At 37.8% G+C, this 16,434-nt stretch overlaps 1 protein-coding gene across 1 annotated transcript in view; it reads right to left on the reverse strand.

Annotated features, from left to right (window-relative positions):
- Positions 1 to 647: 647 nt before the first annotated feature.
- Positions 648 to 16,434, reverse strand: part of LOC119809110 (calmodulin-like protein 12) — a 150,027-nt gene continuing 134,240 nt past the window's right edge. The window contains 1 exon segment of the mRNA XM_038321883.1: positions 648 to 1,100. Within this exon segment, the coding sequence (XP_038177811.1) occupies positions 648 to 1,100 (453 nt within the window).

Consider the following 16,434-nt stretch of genomic DNA (forward strand, 5'->3'; position numbering starts at 1 on the left):
ATTTGAGTCCATTTATATTAAGGAATATTAATGACCAGTGATTGCTATCTCCTCTTAATTTAGTTTTCATTGTTGGTGATACAAATTTGTGTGTTTTATCCTTCTTTGAGTTTTGCTGCTGTGGGATCAATTGTCTGTGTTTATTTGATGTAGACAATTTCCTTGGGTTGGAGTTTTCCTTCTAGTACTTTGTATAGGGCTGGATTTGTGGCTAGGTATTGATTAAATCTGGTTTTGTCATGAAATATCTTATTTTGTCTTTCTATGGTGATTGAAAGTTTTGTTGGGTATAGTAGTCTGGGCTGGCATCCATGGTCTCCTAATGTCTGCATATCACTTGACCAGGACCTTCTGGCTTTCATTGTCTCCATTGGAAGTCAGGTGTAATTCTGATAGATCTGCCTTTATATGTTACTTGGCCCTTTTTCTTTATAGCTCTTAATATTATTTTTTTATTCTACATGTTCAGTGTTTGATTATTATGTGGCAAGAGGACTTTTTTTTGGGCAAAGAGAAAAAATTTTATTTGGTGAAGTCAGACATCCAGAAGAGACCAGATGACAAGGTGCTATGACAAGGGAACCTATGAGGGGCCACAGAGGGATCTCACACTGGACAAGGCACAGGTTTGGGATATGAAAGTATCCTCAGCCGTTCAGCACCATCAGGACAAGCTCTTTGTAGTTGATACAACTGTTGCTGTCCTCGTGACCTGCCACCAACATCTCCACTTCCTCCTCTGTCATCTTCTCTCCCAGTATGACAAGTACGTGCTGAATATCAGCACCCATGTTGGTACCATTCCCTTCCTTGTCAAACACACGAAGGCCTTCAACATAGTCCTCATAAGTTCCCTGGTCCTTGTTCTTGGCCACAGTCTGCAGCATGGGCAGGAAGTCCTCAAAGTCCAACATCTTCACATTCATCTCATGTCTCTTGGGTTTCCCAAGGATCTTGGGCACCTTGGCATTGGTAGGGTTCTGGCCCTGGGCTCTCATCACATCCCCAGATTGGCTTTACAGGATCTTGTAATCACCTATTTGGTCAAACAGGAAAGCCTCCTTGAATTCTGCAGTCTGGTCCTCGGTGAAGTCGCACATCTTGGCAGAGCAGCTCAGCAGGACCTTTGCCGAGAGAACTTTGTTTTTTTTGATCCAGTATATTTGGTGTTCTGTAAGCTTCTTGTATCTTCATAGTTATATCTTTCTTTAGGTTGGGAAAGTTTTCTTCTATGACTTTTTAAAGTATATTTTCTGTGCTTTTGAGTTGAACTTCTCCTTCTTCTATACCTATTATTTTTAGATTTGGTCTTTTCATGGTGCCCCATATTTCCTCGATATTTTGTGTTAAGCTTTTGTTAGATTTAATGTTTTCTTTGACCAATGAGTCTATTTCCTCTATTGTATCTTCAGCGCTTGAGATTCTCTCTTCCATCTCTTCTATTCTGATGTTTATTCTTACATTTGTGGTTCCTAATTGTTTTCTCATAATTTCTTTTTCTATAGTCCCTCAACTTTTGTTTTCTTTTTTGTCTCTATTTCAGTTTTCAAGTTTTGAAATTTTCTTTCATATGTTTGCTTGCTTTTTCTTGGTTTTTATTAAGGGATCTGTTGATGTCTTCAGATTTTTTGTTTGTTTTTTCCTCTATTTCTTTGAGGGAATTTCTCATTTCCTATTTAAGGGCCTCAAACATTCTCCTATAGTTATTTTTTTAGGCTATTTTCTTCTGCTTTATTTATAATTGGTTGTTCAATTCTTGTTATTGTAGGATCACTAGATTTTACTGGTGTTGTGTTGCCCTTTGTGGTATTGCATGTGTTCTTATCTTGTCTATCAATCTTTTCCTCTAATTGGTGTAGTTGGGGCTGTCTGTGACTCTGGTGGTCAATCTTCCAGTTTTCTATAGCTCCAACACTCAGATGGTTGCTCCTTGTGGTGCAGTTAGTGCCACAGTTACAGTCTCCGCATTGGTCACTCTGTGTTCCTGGAAGTTGCTCAGCGCTCCTGGGGTTTGTTCTGCTCTGGTGGAGTTTGCTGTCTCATTCCTGCTCTGGCTTAGGTGGCCAGCTCAGACCTAATTCTATAAATGTTCCTGGTCTAGATTCATTCCTGCGGAGGTCCCTGGCTTGGAGTTGGTCCCACAAAGGTCTCTGGCTCTGATCTACTCCCTTGGAGGTTTCAGACTCAGGTGTGCCTAGACCTGCAGAGCTCAGGCCTACTGCTTCAGAGGTTCTAGACTCATGCTCGGACCCATGGAGGGCTCTTGCTCTGTCTCACTCCCTCAGTGGTTGGTCCCTTGTACCTTCTCCTGTGGTGTTCGCTATCTCAGGTGTGCTCCAGCCTAAGTAATTGGCTCAGTCCTGTTCATGTGAAGTTTGCCATCCCAGGCCTGTCCTGGTCCAGGTAGCTGGCTCAATCTTGCCTCTGCAAATGTCCCTGGTCTTGATCCACTCCCACTCAGGGAGAGCTCACTGTCTCAGGCCTGGTCCAGCCTAGGTTGCTGGCTCAGTCCTGCTCCTGTGGAATTCACTGTCCCAGGCCTCTTCAAGCCTTGGTCACTTGCCCAGTCTTCCTTCTGCAAATGTCTCTGGTCTAGATCTGCCTGCTGCTGTGAAGTTCACCTTCGCAGGCTCACTCTGTCCCAGGTTGCTGGCTCAATCTGGTTTACTAGTCTTTAGTTACTCTTTGATCATGTAAATATTATTGTGATATTATTATGCATATGGAGAATAAAAATTTAATTCAATCTGTCCTCTAGTATATTTGGTATAAAAATCTCACTTATAAATTGCCACAGTGTTATGTAAAGTTTTAAATTTGGAATAAAATATTCTCCCTCATTTTTTGTGCACTGATTTACATTAAGTGAACTTCACACTGATAACACACATTAACCTATTTTGTAAATTATCCTTACTGTAGCAGCATGTCAGAGTTTTAATATAAAATATATTGATATCAAATTCTTATATCAAAATAATGATAAATTTAGCATTTTTCAATGTTGATAACATTCCCATGTCTTAACTAGGGTAACAAGTGAAGAAAGTATTTATTATATTTTTAAAATTTCTCTTCTCTAAAAATTATTATTATTGGTTTGAAACCATACTAACAGTGTCAGAATAACTTACAGTGATTGTATTGTTTGCCTTTATAATTTGAGTTGATCTTGTTAACCTTTTGCTCTATATTCTTTCAATCTTTTAATAAATTGGCATAAGATTTAAGAACCATTATTTTTACAAGTATTTAAATAAAAAGCTTGTGAAATATTTATTTTCAAAGAAAACTTCAATTCTCTATAATAAACTCAAAAGTAATAGGAGAAGGTAGAGTTCAGAAATGAAGAAACTGAATGTGGGACTATTTCACAAATATTGTTGGTGTAGGAGGTCCTTCTTTCTATGTGTTGCTTATACTGGTTAATGAATAAAGAAACTGCCTTGGCCTGATAGGGCAGAACTTAGGTAGGTGGGGAAGATGGAACTGAATTCTGGGAGGAAGAAAGCAAATTCAGCGAGATGCCATGGATTGACCAGAGACCGACACTGGGAATTTTACCTGATAAGCCACTGCCACGTGGCGATATACACATTAATAGAAATGGGCTAAATTAAGATGTAAGAATTAACCAATAAGAAACTAAGCTAATGGGCCAAGCAGTATTTATTTCTGTGTGGTTATTTTGGGGTTAAGTTAGCCAGGTGGCCAGGATAAACAAGCGGGCCCTCCTACAACAAATGGTGCTCCAACTTTGCTTACCATATCCACATAAAACCTGAGAAAGCTTCAAAAGAAATTCCAGGCACAAAAGTACAGAGTTTAACACAGCTTCTTGCTGTTTGCTGGCAGCATGTCGCCGCTCCTTTAAGAGAGATTTTCCTAACTCAGCTGCAGCAGAAAAAAAGTAGTAATTTTGAAATGCTGGCTTTTTGGGTTGTGCTGCTAGCGTGACCTCTGGCTCTTTCAAGCAGGAGGTCTGGTTAAAGAGCATTTGGATAGGGTTTGTGAACAGATGGCTATAGCTTGCTTAATGGCAGCATGGATTGGCTGTGTGCCTAGAAGTAGGTGTGAGTGGCTCCACCATGCTGAACTGTGTGGGCCAAGCAAGTACTGATGTATTACCTGAACAATAACAAAGCTTAAGTTTTTAAGAAGTGCTTAGCATTATAAGAAGTGTTCCTGGTCAGTAAAGAATTACAGATTCACAATAGGACAGATTCAGACATAAATGACCTCTAAATGGGTTACAGTGTTGGATAAATGTATGTCGGCTTGGGAGAGAGAGGAAAAAGAGTATAGAGAGTCATAAAATAAAGTTAATGCTTTAAAAAAGAGCAACGTCTTTAAAGAGACAGTATAGATAGTCATAGATTAAAAGAGTAAGATAATAAAATAAATATTTAAAAGTAATAGAGTAAAAACAAGCCACGTAAAGATGAAATATGCACAGAGACTGGATTATCTATATTATTTTTTTTTAATTTTTTGACTGTGAAGGAGCTAAGTACAGGGAGACATAGTGTGGATGATACATGCTGGTTTAGCTTAGCAGCACATATAACTATAACTATAAATTCTTCAACTCCATCAAAGACTCCAGAAGAATATATCGTAAATCAAACAAACCCCCTTTTCTTCCCACCTACAAATATCTGGCAGCAAACTTGACAGAGACATCTAGACTAGACCTCATAGGAATTAATTTTTTTTTGTGCCACAGGACATGTAGGCATCACTGCCAAGTCTTAAGGGACTTCAAGGTTGTGGATAATTACTATCTACTAGCAGAAGTTTTATGTGCTTTCTTAGGGTTATGTAATATTTTAATTGAAGACTATGCAGAGATGGATTGTTTAAAAGGTCAAGCATCTTTGCTTAGCATTTGTGTTATCATCCACTGTTGTTTTAAGGTTTCAAGTCTAAAGACATTTTATTTGTATTGTAGAATAATTTCAGAATTTATAGAAAGTTTATAAATAAATTTTGAACATTTGAAAGGCCTTTGTGATAAATTGCCATTGAATTTGTCTAAGTCATTAGGAAAGGTCAGTTAATAAAAGAAGGGCTGCATTCCAGTTTTGTCAAGGAAAAGTATTAAGCCAAGATATCATATTATTAGTAATAACTAATTGTTTAACAGTGACGTTTTGCTAGAAATAGAATACTATGTTTTTGTATTATTGTGTGTGCACTGAATATTGTTTTATTAAGTTAATCATTCTGTTAGGGCATGCTAAAAATTACCACAATAAATCGTATGGAAATACCAGAAATGTCATGGACATGCACTCCCTCTTATTGGATTACATAGGGCAGAATTGTGTGCCTGAATGATATTTATTGGGGTTATCAGGTCCAATGACTAGACTAAACAATTTATTTACATTTCACCTAGTTTGCCCTTGCAGAAGTTGATGGAAATTTTCCAATGCTTAGTATCCTCCTGTATGGAGAGCTCTGTGCCACAAACAGTGTGCAAAAAGATTTAGATGCTGACTTAAGTGGAATCCTTTCTTACAGTCTGTGTTCTTCAAACAGGTCAGGCAGGTCAGCTTTGGGTAGAAATATTCAGCTTGCAGTAGCTGTATTTCCTCATGGCTGATATTCCTAGGAAATGCAGCAGGGGAGAAAATCACTATGTGTGATACAGGCAAAGGAGAGAGCTTACTTCTGGCAGCTATTCAAATTGGATGAGGATGGGCTTTCCTCTCTGTCAGTGGAAAGCAGGCAGAGGGGCCAAGTTCTTCTCCATCCTCATGAGATGCTCTCCCTTTGCCCACTACCCATTGTCCCCAGGAAATCTAGCACCCCCAAAGGGAGCATGAGCGGCAGGATGAAAAGCTCTTCCCCAGCCAAGGCCATTCCAGGATTCTAGGTGCATCAGTTTTTGGTGTGCCTGTGGCCCAGGAGCTGCCCTGTGGCTCTGGGGTGAACTAACTATCCTTGATTATCCTGGAGGGTAGAAATTGACCACAGGTTGTGTTTTGTTGCCAATTCTGCATGGAGACTTTGAGAGGCCTTACATGTATCTGACAATTAACCTAAAATGCCACTCCATGTAATAATGTGTTGGGAAGTGGAAAATGCTGAGGGGGTCATTTAGCAATCATCTCCTGATAGTATTCTTTGAGTAGATTATAGGTTTTATCTCCTTTTATAGTAATACATAGAAGTAAATATAACAAGTTTTTACAGAAATAGCAAATTCATATTCACATGGCAATATGCCCTTACTGACTTTGAACATTTAGAATACACATCGGGAAGGAAGACTTTTCTTAAAAGAGGATCTCTGGAGTATTCATTAATAAACCACAGGGGTATATACATCCAACTATTTTTCTCACTAACAGTTTTGAATTTGTCAGTGTCGTATTCCCAAGCATGCTTCTACCATTTCTTTCAATCCTGTCCTAATTTCCTTGGAGAAAAAGAGGATTTAAAAGTACAGAGTTATCAGTTCTCATTTGAAGCTGTCTGTTATAAATACAGCTTACAATTCTTCAAGAACACCTGCAACTCTAAAAATTAATCATTGTTAAACCTACCAAGTCGATGTTTTAACTGGCTCAAAAGTGAATATCTTCTAAATTTTATCTCAGCTTTAAAAAAAAGATCAGTGTTGCTGTGGGATAATGATCTTTATCCTGTCACTTGTATTATTTTTAATAATATAAGTATAGGCGAGGTGACCAGAACAGGAGAATTCTGGTAAGAGGATAGACATAGTCTGCAGTCGTCACCCAGACAGAGAGGGAGCGAGATGAGAATGCCTCGCTGATGAAAGGTACCAAGCCACGTAGCTAACACAGACAAGAATAATGGGTTAATATGTAAGAATTAATTAATAAGAAGCCTTTGTAATAGGCCAACCAGCTTATGATTAATGTAGACCTCTGTGTATTTCTTTGGGACTGAATGACTATGGGACCTGGTCAGACAGAAACCTCTATCAACACAGTGTTAGAGCATATTTGAAGATGTTTGCATTTAAGTAGATACATAGTTCTCTTTTATTGTGTATGAAGCAATGACACATTTGATCTAAGCTTTGACTAAAGAACAATTACCATTAGAAGAATAATATTATGGATACAATTCCTAATATAAAATAAATGCATGGTTAGATGTATCTCTAACTCAGATTTCCTGAGTGTTTTTAAGACATCATGCCAAAATTGCTCTACTTTCCTTAAATATAATTTACAATGTTTTTCTATTATCCAGAACTTGACCAATCACATGGCTAAAGGATCTTTTTATTCCTTCTCCTCCCTGAGTTTTAAACAATAGCTATAAAGATTTGCCTGTTTGTTTACTGTTTTGATTTTGCTCTAACATCCAGGAGACCACAGTATTTACTAAACCAAGACTTCGGAATAATGCCCTGTTTATCTCGGCACATAAATATGGTTTCCAGTTAATAGGCACTATTTGCAGAGGAGAACCATCATTTATATAGCACAGCACAGTTCCAGGCAACAATTTATATCACATAAAGGAGAGTTGCTCACTAGATTAGTATGTTTGTGTTCATTCTGTTCAGGATGGCAGGCGAGGACAACGAGCAGATCAAAGAAAACTGCATGCTCAGTAGCACGATTTGAGCACGAAGAGCCCAGCATAGTTTTATGTTGCCAGACATCGACATACAATTACAATATTATTAACATGTCAGCCTATAAGAACAAACTGGCAAGAAATAGATATGCAGGCTGCACATAGGTGTATTGCTCTATAGCAACACAGTGATGTGTCTGATTTGTTCACATTTGTCTTCATATTACCATATGATAATGACCACAGACTGTATCTATTATGTATTTGAGAGGTGTCAGGCACTGATTAAAGATATATAGTTAATTTATTTATGCTGCCTCAGTCTTATATGGTGTTATTTTTTTAGTCTCATTTGTGGGTGCAGTCATAACAATTGTATGGAAGAGAGAAAAAAAAACAAATCCTTGCATTCTCCTTGAAGGTCATAAGATATCTTCTTTACCTCTGTACTTCTAAAAACATTGTTGAGATAGGATACTCTTTGGTGCTTTAGTTGCCTCTTCTCGTGAGTTCATTCAGTGTCAAGGGCCACTGCCCATGTAAATTGCAGCAGATAGATCTGACTGCGCTTCGTCCTTTCCCATAGAACATCCTTCAGGAGGAGGATGGCTGTGTAGCAGAGCCACTGCTCAGCTCAGCTGCCACCATGAGATAATGTCACTCCAATAATGTCATACTCTAGGCTTTTTAAAAACATTAAAATTAGCTTTTTTCCATAAAATATATTCTTCTTGGAGTTCCCCTCCTCAATGCTTTCCAGTTCCTCCCCATTTTCCCTCCCATTTAGATCCACAGCCTTCCTGTCTCTCATTAGAAAACAAACAGGCATCTAGGGATGATAACAAAACATGGTAGGCAAAATACAAATCAGAATATGACAGAACAACCAAACAAGGAAAGGAAAGAAGAAAAAGTACAAGAAACACATAGAGATTCAGAGATATCTGTGTTCCCTCACTCAGGAATTCCTTAAAAACCCAAAGTATATATGCAAAAAAACCTGTAAGGAAGAAAACAGTGCGATATTACTCAGCCGTATTCTAGGCTTTTAAATGACAGCAGAGGGGCTGGAGGGATGGGTCAGCGGTTAAGAGTACATAACTGCTCTTGGTGAGGATCTGGGTTCAGTCACTAGTGCCCAGGTCAGGAGTTTCACAGCTGCCTCTGATGCCAGCTCCAGGAAATCCACTCATACCTGCACGGTCCCCAACCCTACATAATACACATTTTTGAAAATGAGAACAGAAATCTAGGTATTTATATAAAATATTGGATATTGGAATAATGAATCCGGCTTTGGAAAAAAGTACCTTAAAATGAAAAATGAATGTCCTTGGCCATACCTAAGCTTTAAGTACGAGGTATCAGTTCAAATTCCATGATGGCTTAACTTAGTGTTTGCACCTTTAAATGCTTATAAACTTCTTTTTTTTTTTGTTATGGAGAAACTTCAGTGCACTAAGTAAAATCCTCAAAAGTGTAACAAGGAAACCCATGGCATCGTGCAAGCCACCAATAATTGAGAAATCAATTTAAGAACAACTAAGTTCTCTATGACATCTTTTCTGTGTGCTGAGTCTTCTGTTTCTCCAGTGATGTTTCTCTTCCTTTTAGTTCACTTAGGCACATTGCCAAGAGACCTTGGTTTAGTTGAGAATGCAATGGTATTGACCTTACAGGGAGCAAAAAATGTAGTGTTAATGATTCCATCTGATGTGTAATAGTCCCAGATAAAAAAGTTTTATTTCTTAAATGAAACCTAGAAATGACCACCAGTTTGCCCAGATACACCAGTATCCCACCTGCCACATAATAATCTTTGATTTTTTTCACTTTGGTTACTTCTATGAGACTCAAAACAACAATAACATAAAGCAAGAGAAGTCTGGGGATCATTTCAAACCCTGAGCAGTCCACCCTATACGCCTACCGAATACAATGACCTCCACAAATCCCCATATTAAGACAACCTTGTGTAGGGCATAGGGCTTCAGAGCCTGAGGGGAGACAATCTATAGCCCCTAGAACATTTTAGCATAAATTATAGTCACTGTGTGGCTCTGAGATTCTCATCTTTAGAATGGGGATAAGAACAAGACCTGCATTTGGGGATTTTTTTTTTGTGATGACTGAAGGAGTTAATACTGATTCATACTTAACAAATATTGGCCATTACCCACAGACCACAAAAGAAAAACTCCCCTCTCAGCTAGACAACATACGTCAGAGATGGCAGCTGCCATGCTCTTTTTGTGTGGCTTTTCTGCCAATAGCTTAGGTCATGGCAAAATATTGGTTTTGGTGGAAAACTCTAAATCAATGTTTGTGATCTGGGTGGGTCTTGAAAGTGTTCTATGTTTTACTGTCTGGTTTAAGTGTGCCCCCAACTTTTCAAGACATTAATTCTTTGCCATAGGCTTTTATCCAAGAAGGTATGGTCAGGCCTTCATCAGGAGTTACCCAGCCAGGGCACATGAAGTCTCTAATGAGAGGTGGTGTGTGTGTTGGTTGGTTGTATGATGGAAGGAGATCCAGGATCGAGCATTGGGGTGTCTTGGCAACTCTGTTCAGATTTTCCATACCTAGGAAGGGCTAAGGGAAGATCTCAGTGTTCGGGAAGAGAACAGAGCAGATGTGGACCAGCCCTCATCAGACTTCTTCCAGCAAACTTGAGATGGAGCACCCAGAACACAAAACTAGTGCTGTGAGGTTCTCAAGTCCTCTGATTATTTCCAAACAATTCAAACTTTCTGTCATATACTCTTTCTTAATAAGTGTGCCTCTGATAATTTAAAGCTAGGAAGACAAATAGATACTGTTCTTTAAAAATTAAACAAACACCTTTAAAGAATAATGAATACATTATAAACATTTTCCAAATCTTAAACTTTTAAAGAAATGTGTTCAGTTATGTCTTTCCTAATGATTGTGAAGAAATCTGTAGTTTCCTGCAATATGGTCATTATTCTTATTTCTGGAATACAAGGCAATAGTATTAAGGCATTTCGAGTTTAGTTTTATTTTTTTTACCATTCAAATTAGTAATATTTAGACATATGTCATGTGGATTTGAAACAACATCCCTACTATACTTTTAAATGACGAATTAAATTGTCTGCTTAGGGAGAGGTTGAGGTGACATTGTTCTACATACATTCTAAGTTTATGAAACCTAAAGAGGGAAGAATGCACTGTTATAAAATTAAGGTTCTGTCATTAGAAATGTTTTCAATTAAACGATACTAAAGAGATTGGACAACTAATGAAGTGCTATTTTAGAATGGATGCTAGTAGAAGAAAATTCTGTAAAGGGAATAATTGTATCAGTTGAGAACCTGGAGTAAGGGCAATATATTAAACCGTGGGGGCCCCCAACCAGCTCCCAAATCATGACATAGAGACTTATTATTAGTTATGAATGTTCAGCCTAGCTTGGGCTTGTTTCTGGGTAGCTCTTTTAACTTAAATTAACTTGTTTCTCTTTATTTATCTTTTGCCTCAAGGATTTTTACTTTTCTTTCTTCCTGTATCTTACCTTCACTGTTTCTCATGTCTGTTGGCTGCTTACTACCTGACTTCTTGTCCTGGTCATCTCCCTTTTTCGCTCCTTCTCTTTTTCTCATTTCTTTCTTCGTTTTTCTCCTCTTCTTATTTATTCTCGCTGCCTAACAGGCTTGCTTATTCCTCTTCTGCCTTGTGAGTGGATGTTCAGCTTTTTATTTAGACCACTCAGGTGCCTTAGACAGGCAGGTGAAACAGATGCAACTCATCTTTGCATAAGTAAGTACACATCCTTACATCATTAAACAAGCAGAGCAAAAACAAGCAAATACATCTTTACACAAAGTAATATTCCACAGCATAAACACATGCAACACTTGTTTTCCCAGTTAACCTAATATTACACAACATAAAGCAATTATATAAATGAAAATACTCATATTCTTAAATAACACATGCTAAGATATTGAGAGACAAAGAATATGTGAATGTCTTACAAGTCATGAAGAAAAAGATAATATTTATTAAGTATAATGGAGGATGGTGAGATTGTTCAGTAATTAAAGAACATTTGTTTCTCTTGTTGAGGACCTGGGTTTGGTTGACAGTACACCCTGGTGGTTTACAACTATCTCTAACTCCAGTTCCTAGACTTAGGATAACTTCTGTAGCTTACATGGTTACCACATGCATGTGGTACACATGAACTCAGACAGGCAAACACATACACACATGACTATAAAAATTAAATCTTTAAAAATTAATTATAAATATAATGTGTCATATATGTAAATGTATATGTACAACTCTAAGTAGATATGTGCTTATATTGCATGTAGATACACACACACAGAGAACATGGATACAGTAAGATGATGCAATGTTATGAGTACATGTATCTAAGGGTGTTGTGACAGCTGGAAAATGTCCCCAATATTTATGTTTTTGAAAATGAATCCATAATGCAACAGTGTTAGGTGAAGCTTCAAAAGATGATTTGATCATGGAATTATGGCCCCATGAGTGACTTTAGGTTATTAACTTAGGTTTGGATTAATTATTGTGAGAGTTTTTGATGAAATGTTGAATTCAGTGCCTCCATCAACTTCTTTGTGCATATATCTTGTCTTGTTCTACCCTTTGCATGGAATGAGGAAGCAAGAAGGGCTCCGTGGTGTGCAGTCACTTGCTTTGGGATCCCTCAGGCACTGGTTTTATGAGTCAAGAATAATAATATTCTTTGTAAATTCCTCAATCACAGGCATCTTGTTATAGCAGCACAAAAGGAACTAAGACTGGTACACAGGTAGTCTATGTATTGTTATTCATTTTATTGAAATGAATTTTTATTTTGGGGGGTGGGCTGAAGGGATAGCTTGGCAGCTAAGAGCAATTATACTCTTAGAAAGAACAAAGTTTGATTCCCTGAACCCACATAATGCCTCATAACCATCCATACTTCAGTTTAAGGGATCAGAAGCCTATTTATGACCTTCACACACATGTGGAGCACATATACATACATCCATATATATATATATATATATATATATATATATATATATATATACAGGAAAAACACTCACATAAGAGAAAATTAATAAATCTAATAAAATTTTAAAAATTATTTATTCTTTCAAAATTTCTATGTAAATATGAAGTTTGATCATGTAGATCTCATTATTCAATCTTTCTGTAAATTACCAAATAATTTCCAAATAAAAAGTCTTTAGAAACTGACGAGTAAGTAAAACATGAAGGCTGTCTCCTCGCTAGCATGCTGTCTCTTAGCTTTAGGGCTGGTGGAATGCCCTTCATCGTAATTAAATTGCTCAATAAAATGGGACAAGTGGAAGAGAACGTCCAGTAACATAACAGGAGATTCCTCCAAAGAGCAGAATCACTTGGCTCATTTACAAGCTGGTGGAGAAGCTACTAGTCTTGACTAAGAGTCACTAGGCACTCCCTGTGTAGGAGCTGACGGTGTTTTAGATGCCACCAAACGCAGGCAGACATGAAAGGTGAGAAACGAAAACAAGGAAAGAAACAGCGAAGGAATGTTCACAGAGGAAAGAAGAAAGATCTATAATGAAGTGCTGTGGTTCAGAGCATGTTTGTTTTATGTATTAATTTTGCTTATTTGCTCTCTCCTTAATCCCCCATCTACCAGGAACTCTAGGAGGTGAATACTGTCATCTGCTTTTACAGGTGTAAAACCTGGGGCACTCAGAGTCTTCTATACTAGTTAGACAGTAGCAGAGCGATAGTTAAGCCAGCCTGACTGGTTTCAGAATCATTAGCCATTATATTACACTGCCCCTTTAGTGTCTTTGGTGTGTGAAGGTAAACCACACAGTGTCTCCAAGAGTTCCTTTTCTTTTTGTTTTTGTTGTTGCTGTTTTTGAGAGTCAACCTCACCAATTTATTGGCATAGTCCATTTATGAACAATACATGTGTTCTTTTTCTTTTCATTCCAAGAGTTGAGGTTGAATTCAACCTGCCATAACAGATACCTACACACCTTCACCTTGAAGATACAGCATTTCATGCATCAGTCAGGGTTGATAACTTCCTCCTCACTTTCATAATTTGTATGATTTAAGTCTTCTAGGTATTTGCTTTGAATTCGGTCTTCAGGGCATTCCCTCTCTGCTTTTGTGGTTGAGCCCAGCTTGTCTCCAGTATGCCACCATGACACCGGGAGCACAAGCATGGGGCGGTACTTCTGGGTTACTGAAAAAAAGGAATAGCCTAGCCAACTACAGGGAGGGAAGAACTAAGGAGTCTTATGGCAGTGTCCTGGAAGGTTTGTCAAGAGACCTGAAGAGCACCCACCTTGATGTCAGTTGTTCCAGTATTAGTGGAGAATTGATGCTGTGTCTTGGGAACAGCTTCTTAAGTTTGTCACATGCAAAATGCCAAAAGAAGCAGCATTTCTAAGTCTCTTGTGGTCCCATGTAGTTACAACTGCCTTCCCTTCCTTGCATAGACATGCACAGTGGGGTGTAAAACATGATTTTAGGGCCAAATGCTACACTATGGATGGAAAATCATTGCCTCATGCTCAAGTAGCTGTAGATTCCCTGGTATTATTCTTTCTTCTTTGTTATGGAAGCCAAGAGAAAACTGTCTCTCTGGGATGATGGGCAGTTCATCTAAGGAGCTTCAAGTACCATGGGGCCATGACTCTGACTGTTAGCTTTTGGTAGGTGAAGAGGAAACTTCCTTGAAGAGGCAACAATGCCATTCATAGATGGAGATCTTTAGATAAATATCTAACAACACATAAAACCAATCCACAATTCACCCCTACTTCTATCATAGGTATGGCATGAAAGTTCACCTGTTTTCCAAAAGTTAGGTAGGCTTAAATTTAGGTGGAAGATTACTAGTTCTGTTTTCTTTATAGCTTAAAGCTGTTAATCATTCCCTAAGTTATAGCTATAAGATCATTGGGCAAGCCAGCTGTTACTGAATAAGCAGCCCATTAATATTTCTTTTAGGTTGTAAGAAATAATCAGGCCATCTTTGACCTTATGTTTCTTATATCTTCTCATTTGCTGGAGTTCAGATTCTTTATATAAATAATGTATTTCGTGTATCAAAATGAAATATTTCCCAAAGAATTCCCATCATACATCTGAACAATAATCTTTAATTATTAGAATTCATATTCAGTTTTCTATTTGTTGGTATGTTGCTCAAGGTTTTATTTATTTATTTTTGTGGTTGAGAATACAAAGATTAAATTGTATTGTGATTACATAGATTATTTTAAAATATTTTTAAGCATATTCTGAGTCACATATGGTAACACTGGTATCATCTTTGCTGTCAAGATCATCGTAATCTAAAACGAGAGTGAAGGAAATGGTTAATGTCACCTAGTAGTAATAATGCAAGCCATTATGGCTCCTGCCACAGAGTTTGGCTGCTTGTTCATTCCAGTAAAAATGTCTAACAGAAAATCAGAATACCAAAATCAGAGTCTCTCTTGAAAACTTGCTTCTCATGGTCAAGAGTCTAGAGAGGCTATCTGGGGGTAAGGGAATAAAGCCCTTCCCGATTCACTGAAAGTTGTGAGCAATGGCCACCTTCCTTGAGAAACTTGAGAAGATGGAGCATAGTTTAGAAACAGAGCTTTGGAAGAACGGTAGTAGCTGGAGAATTAGGTTCATATTCTAAACCAAGTCAATAGGGTGGATGGACAGGGACACCTCTGGGGGCTGTGTGACAGGCTACACTTTGCTCCCTGCCTGTAGAAAACAGTGAGTGGGTGAGGGAAGGGGAAACACTGGTCTTGGGATATAATTTTCATTTTCAGAGCCAGAGTAAACTAAAAGGAGATACAGCCAAATTTTGCTTCTAAAAAGCAATACAAACTAATTAAAGAAAAGAATAATTTGCTTCATGTTTACTTTATGTAGAAAAGGATGTTTTGGATGTTTTGGAGAATTAGAACTTCTTCGCATATGAATATAGATATGTGGCTTTCTCTGAATGGGCTTTCAGCCACAAACAAATGTCACTGGCTTTTTAAAAGGTGGTTATATGTGATGAGTGGGGTACATTATGTCACATTTTAGATATTGTATCTTTCAATAAAATAATCATGAACTGGAGTCAAGGACTAGTTAGGCCAATGTTTTGTGAAAAATCTATCAGATATGTGGCTGTGTATGAGCATATCTAAAGGATTTAAACATTAAAATCTAGACCTTAAGTTATTCTTGAACAGGTTAATTGTTTTTTTTAGAAAGACTGAAAAAATCATAAGAGGTGAGCTTATGGTGGTAAATTAGGAGAAGCCAGTTCTAGCCAAAGGCCAAAGTCAACTCCTTCCAATGAGGTTTTAGAATTGTATAAAGTAAGGGATAAAAACTGTTCATAATTGCAGGTGGAAATAGTCACTAGGATAGGAATCATGACATCAAAATAAGAATGTACTTCACCTAAATGTGTTTCATTATTGAGTAGCATTCTAGACCCAAGCGGAACAGCAGATAGCCTATACTGAAGAGTTTCCTAAAGCTTTCCTTTCTCTGTCCTCGTGTTCTCACATCTGGACTTGGTTATGTATGAGAAGTGAGGTGCAAACGCCAAAGGTTACTGACTTACAGCTGCCTGAACTTTGTGTGCTATTAGCTAGAGCCACAAGGAACTCGAGTTCAGAGGGGCCACTTTCCACGGTCGGATTGATCCATGGTAAAGACTCCAGGGCCTGTATCAGTGTTTGTCCCTAGTGCTTCCAAGCTCCTCTTCCTTAGTGACTTCTCCACCAGAAATTGTCATCTTTGCTACTGGGATCTCAACAATACTATTTTTGGTATCTTTCAATTTTATAATCCTTTTACTTAGAAAAGTTT

Source organism: Arvicola amphibius, chromosome 3 (genome assembly GCF_903992535.2).
Source record: "Arvicola amphibius chromosome 3, mArvAmp1.2, whole genome shotgun sequence".
Lineage (NCBI taxonomy): Eukaryota > Metazoa > Chordata > Mammalia > Rodentia > Cricetidae > Arvicola > Arvicola amphibius.